This window comes from Xiphias gladius, chromosome 2 (assembly GCF_016859285.1).
Source record: "Xiphias gladius isolate SHS-SW01 ecotype Sanya breed wild chromosome 2, ASM1685928v1, whole genome shotgun sequence".
In the NCBI taxonomy this organism is placed as follows: Eukaryota; Metazoa; Chordata; class Actinopteri; order Istiophoriformes; family Xiphiidae; genus Xiphias; species Xiphias gladius.
Genome location: NC_053401.1, coordinates 9,447,598 through 9,460,170, shown reverse-complemented (window position 1 = coordinate 9,460,170; position 12,573 = coordinate 9,447,598). Strand labels below are relative to the sequence as shown.

The following is a 12,573-nucleotide window of genomic DNA, read 5'->3' as shown; positions in this document are numbered from 1 at the left end:
AGGTGACCACATCAGGGACTCAAGAGAGGTAGCGGAGAGTGGGAGGTGAGATTCCTGTTAGTCCGACAATCACTGCTATAATTCTAATGTGGCCCACATTCCTGACTACTTCTCATTTTTCTATGAAGATGGAATCACATATCTCTATATCAAGCCCATGTGCTCTCCAAGTGACACTCTGCGTTAGCTGGCGAGGGGAGACCTGACATTTTGTGTGTGTATGCATAAATGTGTGTGTAGATACTAAAACCTGTGTGTCTCTACAAGTGCTGAGGCTGTGACATTTTATGTCATCCTCTATCTCAAGGGGAGCTTCAGCATCAACGCTGCCATCATCACAAGGTTTTCTTGTTCCCTGCTGGAGCTGAAAACTGCCAACACTGCCAACACCCCCCCTGTCATTAGATCGTAATCTAAACATAATGTGTCATGTAGACGTTTTGATGCTGTCTGCCTCCACATTGAAATGACAAGAAAGTAAACAATCAGAACGTTGGTGATAGCACTGAAACAGAAATAGAGAGACCAAGGAGAAGATGCGTCCAGGGAGAGATGGTGAAAAGTGATGAGAGAAAATGCAATCTTTCCCTGTGCCCCTTCACTCTCCACACACGTGAACACGCCCTGTACCCACACTCAGTTGGAGTGACACTGATGGAGCTAATATGAGAGACGTCAGCCGCGTTGCCAGCGAGAGGTATTTATTGGCATGGTGAAAGCCAAACGCAGTCAATTACACTGCCTGTCTGCCCAGTCATTTCTCACCAAGAGAGATGGCCGGCCAAGATAAACTGGTTATTTCACAAAAACAATCCATCTGGAAAGATGACGTGCTGTCTACTGTCAGAAACCACCTTCCTGCACTCTGGAATGGGATAATGCAGGGAAATAGAGCGGCTCACGGAGGCCGAGAGGTGACGTGTGCATGTGTGTAGAGAGGTATGGAGTTTGTCTCGTGGTGATGCTAGTGCCATTCTCCCCTCCCACCTCTTATTCTACAGGCTCCAGTTTGTTTTTCTGTTTATTAGTTTCTTTCATATGTTTCTTGTCATGTCCTGTTTCGCACGTATGCTGTCATACTATACTTCATACTGTCATACCTCTCTTGCTCTATTGTCACTTAATTAATCACCTGATTTTGCTCATCTACCCACACATCTGAACAGTCAGTTAGTTCTCCCAAGTACGAAGAGAGGTAAGTGTTCAACTGTTTTTAAATTGTCCATTTAGACTGTGATATCTGTGTTCCACAACAGTACATTTAAGTACTTACATGTGTGGTCTGGTGATTTTTTCTTGAGAGAAAAAAAAGCTGAAGTCATAGGGGATAAACTGCACTTTCCTTCTTTTTATACATTCAGGGGGTTTTTATGCTACCGTCTTACTTAGTCTGGTATGACCATTAGCTTTTGGTTGGCAAACTTTATACATAGCTATTGGTGCATAACTGACACTACTGTGTCTACTGACTCTCTGACTCTTATCCAGTTATGTTAGAGTTTTTTGTTGTTTTAACATTAGTCATAGTGCTGTGTCAGCTGTTCGGCAAAAGTTAGGCTTACATAAAGATTGCTTTGATGAAGAGGAAGGATGGGGAAGTGGAACAAACAAAAAATCTAGACTATTTTGCATGTTATCTGGGTGTACTATTTCTAAGATAACCTGGACTTTACAAACATGTCACTGATTAGTTTTGTTTGTGAGCATGTGGCATATGAGTTTCATGTGGTCTGCTAATCCACACAAGACATTCAACTGCTTCTTTCTATGCCTGTTTACTGTGTATGTTTGTTTGTGTGTGTGTCTGTGTGTGTGTTTATGCGTGTGTGTGTGTGTGTGTGTGTGTGTGTGTGTGTGTGTGTGTGTGTGTGTGTGAGTGAGAAAGATTCACTCAGGCCACTTTGTTCTTACATTACATACACAGAACTGAGCTAATGTTCCTGCGTAAACTGCTAAACAAAGGCAGAAACTGGATCAAATAACAAACTGAAATGTTACTGAATCAAAAAGTTACCACCTGAACATTCTCAGATCGTAGCCTCCCTTTTTCTTTTTACCTTGCCTAAACGTCTCTGTCTGTGACTGATAAAATGGATGTCTTGATGAAAAAGGAGAAAGTGCTTTAGGAGTGGATTGGTAATTTGCATTCAGCTGTTGGATCAAAGTCACATTTCCCTCCGAACCAAATTAACAGTTTTTTTTTTCTTCGTGGGGGCCATTGTTGCAAAGAACATTCAAAGAGACTCATTTTATAACCATTTCCATTTTTGCCTGATCATTTTTTTCATTACAGAAACACCTTCACTAGCTTCATGGGTCTTTTCGTCTGTAGCCTTTTTGATATGCTACTGCATCAATGCAACAGTAATGAAAAGAGAAAACAAACAAATATCTATTTTCTCTTTCTCACCTAAGGGGATAGAAGAATACATTTGAATAATCTTTTCCACTCAGATGATTCATCCAAAGTAAACATGAATATTTAAATAAAGTGAGAGTATTCCGAGTCATGGTAACACAGGGTGAAGATTACAGTGACCTTTTAGCCTTTCACCTGGTGAACTGCTTCAAGAAAAGTGATTTCCCACATAGGCTGGGTAAAAAAGCAACTGATGAGACAGAGCTATATAGAATGAATTTAAAATGAGAAATGAATTACAACATGACCAGATAAAATGACCCGCTACCAATGAATAAACAAAATCACATGCAAGATTGTCTTTGACAGATGGCTCACCTTGGTAGCCAGAAGTCGTGTCAGATAGATCTCAGAGACCATCTTGCTGCCACGGTCGCCCTCCTTCTGGTCTCCGTGCTCATGATTCTTCACCAGGTGCCAGACCTTGACCCCGCTCTCCAGGTCAGGAGTGATCATAGGAGTGCGGGAACGCAGGCTGTCAGGGCTTCCAGTGTACTTGATCATGTTCTCTGTGAAGAACAACATGCATTAGATCATGTAGCGCTGATATAACCATAAACCACAATGTCGATCAGTGTAACTGTAGTTTTCTTCTCACATCAGGTAAACTTCCATTGGTATGTGCTTTAACTTCTTGCTGTGATATATCACATGAATTTATCTCGTTAACACTAATGTGCTCTACACCTATAAAGATCTGTAAACTGTATGCTGAAAATAAATCATGGAATTTTGTTGGGTTTATCCTGCCTGCATCAGGAAGAGAAAGTAATCAGAGGAGACACTTCGAATAAATAAGACACATCTAAAACTTAATCACAGCAGACTTTGAGGTAAACAAACAAAAAAATCTGAAAAGACAAGTCTGTCGCTACACCAAACAGGCAAGGAAAGCCATAAACCTGCATGTCAGCACCTGAATACTTTTTTTTGGCCTGTGGCTTCCAAGTTACAGGTCTGGGAGATTGGATATGAAACTTTTAAAAAGTGTGTAGGTTTAATTTTTCATGGCTTCTTCTCCGAGGGAAAAGACATGGCTTCGCTGGCTGACACAAAATCGAACAGGTGTCATATTAGATGAAATATGTATGGCCCACCCAATGGCCAGAGTGGCGATGACATTTACAAACACATGGCTCAATGAATGTTTATATAGTGTGAAAAAAATTGATCAGTGGGCGTGGTTTGGAGAGAGGAGTGAGAAAAAAAAGTGTTTTTCACCGTGACAGAAATCAATCTGTTCAGGGAGAAAAGCAGGAGGAGTGTACAGAGGAGAGAGTTGGGGAGAAAGAGAGACAGCTGGAGACATAAACTACAGAGAATGTGTGTGTGTGTGTGTGTGTGTGTGTGTGTGTGATTGTGAGAGAGTGTGGGTTAGTGTATCGACTGCTCAAATTTGATTACAGTATGATCAACTGAAAATGCTTGTCTCTCCTATAGGGCACTTCAGTAGCCAATACTTAACTGTAGCTTTCCTGTGTCAAGTATTCTCTATAGGGCTGTCAATGTGGCATTCATTTTATTTTTTCACAGACAAGTGTGACACTAATTGTGCTGTTCTTGAGGTTCAAGAGGAAGTGAGGTGGGTCTTTTTATAAAGGGAAAGTGAGCAGTACATTCATTTGGAATTAATTATTTATTCCAAGAAGTTAGGAAGCCGAGGGTGAAACAGAGTCAGGGATACACAGGAGAGAGATTTCGGGTTGGATTCTATTCTGATCCAACTCCACAAACAAGAGGTGTTATTTTTCTGGTGTTTTGTTTTTTTTTTGCTCCTTGTGGTTTTTGATGGAAACATAACATCAAATATCAAACACAAAGGGTGTCTCCTTTCATTCTCCGAATCAACATGTTACACAGTGTTTTTCTTAATCTTTGTACTTTTTCCACAACTTTTTCTCCTGCTTCACTCCCCCTGCCCCTCATCAGCAGCTATATTAAATTCAGCCTTGTCTCTTTCTTCACTATTTGGCCATTGTACTCAGGGAGAGTTCAAAGTCACCCAAGTACCACAGCAGTTCTGAAGTGGATCACACTTGTGTTTGAAGTCATCCCTTAAAAAAATTGTTAAGGGAGATATTCCTGGCATCCTTCTCTCTCCTATTGCGCCACTCACCTTGTCCTATCTGGTCTCATTTGGAGCCAGAGAGGCGAGGCGAGACCGTATGGAGATGAGGCGATGCTAATAATGTGGCACCACATTTGATGTGTCTGAAGTGTTTGTGGGCAGTGAGGCTGGCCCTTTGATCACCAACTAACTTGATGGTTTCTCTGGTTCAAGGAGACCTGGAGCAGACGGACAGGCGGAAAAAACACTGGCACATTGAAGGATGAGGGGACACACTTTGGAGTCTCAAGAGGCCAGAACAACAAAAGAAAGAGTCTATTTGGTCTCTTGTTATGGTTTAGAAATTCTTTCAACTACTCTAAATTGTGTCTTGTCTTTCTAAATCTATTTTTCCCCTACTTTCTGTATTAAAATTATATTGTATAAAAATATAATTTACATTTTTTTTGGCTTTGTCTACGATTTGGTTGACTAAAATTATTCTTCAATAGATTTTTAAGTTTATTTTTGCTTATAAAGATGATTTTTGGTCAGGTTTGGATGACCTGGCATTGAGGCCACAGCAATGGTGGGGCAAATACAACTTAAATGCCTTTAATTTACCTAAACCTTCTGTGTCTGATATAAATATGAAATAATAATAGTATTTGACTATGTTGTGAGTACTTTGAAAAATAAACATGTAGTTTCTACCAGTTTGCCTGGTCTCGTGCTTGGTCTCTCAGATACAGCAGAAACTTGAATACGTACAGAAACAAGTAGACTTACCATATTTACTTGCAGAAGTTCGAGACACAGTGGAGTTGTTTACTGAATTATAGGCTGTAACTTGCTTGGGAACCAAAGCCATTACTGCATTATCAGGAACCTGAAAAACAGTCACACAATACACAGACCCCAAGATTAAAACCAGTTAATATATATATATATATATATATATACATACATACACACACACACACATACATACATACAGTGTATTGGGAAAGTTTTAAGACCCCTTCCTTTTTTTCAGAAGGACAACCATCACTGCAACACTCCACTAATCTAAGTTTTATGGCAAAGTGGCCAGACGGAATCCTCTTCTCAGTGAAAGTTTGCAGAAAAGCACCTCCACCTTCTCAGACTGTGAGAAACAAGATTCTCAGGTCTGATGAAACCAAGATTGAACTGTCCGTGTGCCCTTCTTGAGGAAACCAGACGTGACGCTTAGAATTGGTTGTCCTTCTCAAAGTTTCTCCAATCTCCACACAGGATCTCTGGAGCTCAGCCAGAGTGACCATCAGCCAGAGTGACCATCTGATATACATTGTCATCTGATATACATTGAGACCCTATATAGACAAGTGCGTTCCTTTCCAAATCATGTCCTATCAGCCGACTTTACCAAAGGTGGACTCCGATCAAGGTGTAGAAACATCTCAAAGATGATCAAGAGAAATGGGAGGCACCTGAGCAAAGTTTCAAGTGAAAGCAAAGGGTCTGAATACTTATGTCAATGTGCTATATCAGTTTTTCCTTGTTAATAAATTTGAAAAATTTTTAAAATTTCCGTTTTTGCTTTGTCATTGCAGGGTATTGAGTGTAGATTGATGAGGAAAAAAAATATTTTTTTTATTTCTTATTTTATCATAAGGCTGCAAAATAACAAAATGTGTAAAAAGTAAAGGGTTTTGAATATTTTCCAAATGCAGTGTGTGTGTGTGCATGTGCGTGCGTGTGTGCGTGCGTGCGCATGCATGTGTGCGTGCATGCGTATATATAAAATACACCCTTCAGCCAAAACATTAAAACCGGTGACTGGTTTTAATCTTGTGGCTGATTGGTGTATTATGCAACTGACTGTTTAAAACAATAGAACCAGAAAAGCCTTTTGCAAAGATTTTTTTTTTTTTCCATTTGTGGATATTTCTAATAAAACCAATCAAAAAACCCATATATCATCATATGGGTGTCATTTTCTGTATTTCCCTCCATCCATTCTATTTTAATTTAGGTAGACAATACTTTAGAATAGAGAATATCTTATTACCCTTATGTGCTCTATTCAGCCCAGACATACATATGATGACTGACAGGGGGGAGGGAGAATTTAGCAAAGCATCATGCAGGCCTGTGTGAGAAGGGCATCCCACAGTCTCTATTCAATAATACCTTTCCTCTAGGGTTGGATGTGTTTGTGTGTGTGTGTGTGTGTGTGTGTGTGTAGGAAGGTGTGAAGAATCAAGCGGTGTGTGTCTTTGTTGGTCTATGAGTAAATAAGTGTGTGTAAATGAAAGAATGAGTCAATTGTGCACCCCTCCTTCCCCAGTCAGCCAAACAGAATTCAATTAACACAACTGGGATGGAATCTGTCCCAGCCGTGTCCCACCCCACACACACAGCGCGCCCCTATTCTACATAATCTGGCTACCCGTTCTGCAGGGGAAAGCAGGGTTAATTGAAGTGATCTCTATCATAGTATAGGGTGGATGGGACAGGGAAAAAGGACCAGGGGCCTTTTGTACGTATAAGTATGGGTGTGCATTTGTGTGTGAGCCGGGGCCTTATTAAGATTGTATCATTATTTCACCCAGTCACTCAATCTGTTCCTTATGCATAATATGTTTATATCATTGTAAGCAGGAGGCCCACAGGACAGATCTTGTTATTCCTTTGTGGGGAGCCCCCCAACTCTCCAGCACCCTTAAGCATGCACCCTGATCACTGCTCTTATACGTTGAATGGATATAAAACAAGCAAAGCACAATGGAGCATAATGAAATGAGAAAAGGAGGAGGGGCATTTGGGGAAATAACATTTGGAGGAGAAGATAGAGGCAGAAAGCGGAGCACAGTTTCTTGAAAGGGGAGGAGGAGAGAAATGTCTCTCATTACGGGGCAGAAAGATCTGATATGGCAAATGCCACATTTTTGCTTCTGGCTACTATTTGATGTTTTCCTGAACAAGATATATAACTTTTCACTCAATTTGTGATGCAAAGGCAGAGTGAGTGGGTGAGTTTGGCTAGTGGCAGATCAAACCAGATTAATTTACTAAAGGAAAGCATATGACTCTATACAGTGTCTCTGGTTGGTCATACTATTCTACTACTTATTTTTCTATAATTGTTGTGATAAGACAAACAATACTTAGATAACATGTCTAGAGGACAAACCTGGACCAGACAGAGCAGCACATCTGGTTCGGCAAGGGTGGCATCAATCAATGGAGTGCATCAATGGATTTAATTAGTAAAGGACAGGATCTTCAACAAAATGATGTATGGATTTAACCCTCTTAAATTCAAGTTCAGTGAAATAGTTATAAAAAAAAGAGTGAAAATGCTAAGTATGAAACAGCAGATGCCCTTGATTGAAGCCTGACTGCGTTTATGGTGTCCCCTCCCTTCCTTGCTCTTTGCTTAGCCACCTGACAAATTATGAGTGGATGGGAAAGTTTTCTGTTCTTTTTATTTATTTATTTTTTTGGTCTGTCAAAGATAAGGAGCCCTTATTCCCCAGCCTGAAAAAATGAATTAACTTCTGTCTTCATTATCTTATCTCTGATTCGAATCAGCTCCCTAATCCATTCCACCCGCGCCTCGTACTCCAAGCCTGTTGACACTTGCTGCCTCTGACATTTAATTTAGGCGCAACAGAAACTGTGCTTGGAGGGGACAGTGGCTGCTTGCTTAGCTGCTGGACTTATTAGCACTATGTTGATAAAACAGGCTTCTTTTTCCAACCAGACTCATTCTGGTTTGCTGGATGGGCAGTCACTACTCATGACGCTCATCACTCTGTTGTTGGGCACGTCCCTGCCTTGCCCTACTTCATTCCCCTCCAACTTGTGGTGCTGGTGTAAATTGAATGGGCATCAGAGACAGCTACTTATACTGTAAATAGAGGGACGATGGGTGATAAAGAAGAGAGAGGCTGATATGAATAAAGTACCCAAGAAATGCCCAACACTAATTATCAGGCCTCATCGCTTAGTATCAAAATGCTTTTGAGACTTTTCAGCATTGTGTTTGTGTACCTTTGCTGTTGAAATGAGATGATAACAACTGTAACTTTCTTGAAATATAGAACCTGGGAATGACTTCAAATAAAAGATGTAATCTATCAATTACAAGCTCCGGACAGATGTCTTTGGAGATAGCAATCTTTTTTTAGTTATTTCTTTCTTTGTGAGATCTGAAACTTTAAAAACCCTTTAGACTTCTAAGAGTTTGAAATGTTATTAAAATCTCTAAGTTAAACACATTTCTATCAATTTGAATTCAAAGATTTTTAGAAACTTGCAGGCAAATTGGAGCACAACACACAAACACAGACCCAAAGGAAATGTACTTTGAGGTTTTTCACATTTAAAAGATTGGGGCAGCTATTTGTTATTGTCTTAAAACTGATGCTGGGCAATGAAATGAGTTTAATGCAGATTACAGTGGTCCACATTTTAAAATATACAGCAGGCGTACCTGATAATGAGCCAACATGTTCAGTCTCTTCCAGTCACTTTCAATCTTAGTGGTGACATCCTCATCCTGCAGGATCATGCGCTGTCCTCTACTCTGGCGCCATTCTGCAAAGAGTTTAAAAAAATAGTTATTATATTATACAATATTTACTTAACTCTGCCAAGGAGATTCTCAAACTCTTGCCATATTTGGTGCTCTGACATGCCTTTGGGAAAGAAATAATGTATTTGGTGGTTGTCCCTAGTGCTGGATTTCTGCTTTTAGGAGACAATCAATACATTTAAGTTAAATTGTAAAAGAAATGATGTTGTGTCACTTGGAGTAACAACAGGTTTGAAAGTTCTGATGGATTCTTTTTAACTGCAGGCATCTTTATGTAGCTTGTACCAACTTCCATCATTTACATCATATATACTGGCTGTATATGTAGCAATCTAGTTCCTCCCCAGGGATTAAAAACCGTTTTTTTGTAATTCTTATATGAAAACATGAACAATATCAACACCAGAAATAAAAAAAAAACAGAAGAAAGCATCACCATTTTCTCATCACTCTGCCACAGATAGATAGACAGACAAACAGATCGAGTTTAGTGCAGATGGAACATGAACATCTGTGCACCTTGAATGTAAGTATTGTAGTGCACTTAGTTTACTAGTCTACTAAATGTTGTTCAATGATTGTCACTATCTCCATCTTCATCTATTGAAGAATTTCTTTGCTTTCTTCAGAACAATCATTTCATATTGTCATGAAAAACTTGAATAGAAAAAGAGGAGAAAAAACACAAAATCTTAGGAGTAGAAGTGAAAGGCAAAGAGATGTAGGATCAAAAGAGAAATGGCACTAGTAAGAGAGACAGTAGCAAGAGGAGAGTTAAATTAAACACCCACACCACTCTTTTTAGAATGAAGCTCCCCCTCTTTGCTCCTTTCAATCTCTTTCCTTTCACTGGTGCGATCGATGGGTGCGATTACAGCTGTATGCTCAGGGCTTGTGCACTTCCTTTTCCATCAGCAGCACCGGCCCTAATGCTCTACTCGCTGAAGGCACCATTGGTCCCTGCTCCCCTCTTGTCAAATCCCCATCCACTGCTCTAAGCCCCCTGCCTAGCTGCTCGTTTTGTTATTACTGGGAGTTTTGGTAGAAGCAGACCAGACTCAGATCTATGCCAACACTAAATGGAGAAACTAGAAAGCTGCAAAAATAAAACAACAGCTATACCAAAAGACTGCAGATCACCTAATTTCCATATTTTTCAATAAGCTACTTGCAGTCTCTTTCATTTAAACGAGAGGACGCCATTTATATCACCTTTCAAACAAATTAAGTTACACATACACTACATATAATAATAATAATAATAATAATAATAATAATATAATTACTTTTCTTAACAATGTTACAAAGTGCTTTAATAAAGCAATAAAACCAGAAGCCAGGCTTCCCTCATCTGTGAAACATCAGCACAAAACAAACCAAAAGCTTTGACAGAAACATTTCCCAATACCCCAGTAACATTATCATGAATGAAAAAGGAAAGCCATCTTGAAAACAACACATGATTCCTTCTTTCTTTTTGTAGACATCATTGGCTTTATGAACATGTTATTGTGTCTGTGCTCCTGCTGTGTTTCCCCACTTGTCTCGGCCACTGTCATCTCTTATCCTGATCACAAAGAGGAAAACAAAGCAGCAATCACTGTGGTATATGATGAGACCTGTCTTTGGAGGATCGACTAGAATTGTGTTAGCATCTGAAAAATCTGCAGGAAATGAAGATCCTCCTGTTGTTTTTGTCTATACAGTACATATTCCCATAAAGATGCAAATGAGCTACCGTCTCCAGTTGATGCTCAGTAAACAGATGAAGAAATGAAGAGAAAAAAAGAAATGCTGAAAGGAATAAATAAAAGAATTAAACCTGGTATGAAACCGGAGCAAACTGATTACTGTGATTCCCAAATCCGGTGGTCTCTGCTCAATAGGAAGACAACAGCAAGGCTGCGTGTGTGTGTATGGACTTGCTTTCGTGGACTCAAACACAGCAAAGGAGATAAGGGCTTTGGAGAGTGCATGGAAGCTCATGGTGAAGAGAAAGGCTGAAGGTGAATGTTGTACTCCACAGAGATGCGTGACACACATTTGCTACTGGTGACACACACACACACACAGTGACACAAAGACACAAACACAGGGCCTGACTTCTTTGTTCTCAGGCCCTATCTCCTCTGGTGCCCTGTGGGGGACTGTGAATTGCAGCAGAGGGGAATTAAAAACAATACCTGGGATAACAACACTCCTCGCCAATCTGTCTCAGGACAGGCCTGCCACAATCCCATTATCCTTATCGGCCATTGCAATCAGTCTGTGTATATGTGTTTGTAAGTGTGGGGGTGTGTGTAGGAGCTCATAAGACCCACTGATATTACTTGTGTATGTAGAGCGCCTCTCTTCAAATTAAAAAGTGTGTCAACTAACAAAACAGTCAAATGGAAAAAAAACTCTCCACTGAAGAATTATCATCATAAACAGCACAAGACCAAGAAATGCGAAAAAAAAAAAAAAAAAAAAAAAAAAACCAAACAGTTGTCGAAAAAGTGTTCTCAGTCTGTTTATGGACTCATGATGAAGACAGAACTTTATTCTAATCTGTGCAGAAAGTTGGATGCATGCCGTAAATATAACACTGAAAAAATATTTAATTTCATGCACGTTCTGTTGTGAGCCTGCGTTTGCTCATTGTCTCTCTCTTACTCAGAATCACACACATACAGAGCAAGTGGCCATCTAAATCTGACAATTTCCAATTCCCTTTTGTAATAAAACAATAATAGAACAGCACATCCTGCCTAAAGGGGGCCATAAAACAATTCAATCCAGGAGTATCGTCAAAAGGCTAAACCAATCTCTTCACTTAACTATCATAGTTAGATTCCTTGTGGTATGCACTCAGCCCATCTTAGATCTGGGGTTCATTATAAATACGCTATTCCGAACACACAACAGGGCCTTGAAAAATCCACTGGGCAATATAAAACCATAAAAAGCATGGTGCACGCTCAAGAGACAGCCTGTAGCTATTGATAGACAAACAATCATGGATAACACTTATGTTCACATGCATGCATGTCTGTGCACCGGTACTGTACACACACACGCACACGCACACGCACACACGCACACACACACACACACACAGACACGATGTAACAGACTCCTTAATCATTAGATATCTTGCAGAGAAAGTATCACTATACCCCTTTCTCCTTACAGGGGCCCCTTCAAGTATTTTGTAAATAAATTAGAGCGGAACGGAAAATACAATTATACAACCCAGGGAAAACAACTACATACTGTAACTGCCCATAGAGGTTGTGAAGCAACAAGGGCCTGTATTCATATAGAGAGCTAAATTAAGTCCTTCCTACACATCCTATCCTACTCAGAGAGACAGACAGAAAAGAAGAAAAGAAAAAAGAAAAGTATTTTGTAGGGAAGAGATCACTGAGTGTCTCGATTGATTAGCTGATCAATCATCCCACTCAGACGCTAGTCGACAAGAGAGGCGATCGATGGGAAGTTTGGGGAGGGGAGAGACCAGACTCAGACATCTGAGCCAAC

The 12,573-nt window shown here is 40.0% G+C and overlaps 1 protein-coding gene across 7 annotated transcripts in view; it reads right to left on the bottom strand.

The window, feature by feature from the left end:
* Positions 1–12,573, bottom strand: part of plxna4 (plexin A4) — a 245,678-nt gene that overhangs the window by 16,786 nt on the left and 216,319 nt on the right. For all 7 annotated transcript variants that reach the window (XM_040144316.1, XM_040144371.1, XM_040144344.1 and 4 more), the window contains 3 exons: positions 8,950–9,053; positions 5,256–5,355; positions 2,738–2,928 (listed from right to left, as the gene is read on the bottom strand). In XM_040144316.1, coding sequence (XP_040000250.1) covers positions 2,738–2,928; positions 5,256–5,355; positions 8,950–9,053 — 395 coding nt within the window. The remainder of the gene's footprint in view (positions 1–2,737; positions 2,929–5,255; positions 5,356–8,949; positions 9,054–12,573) is intronic.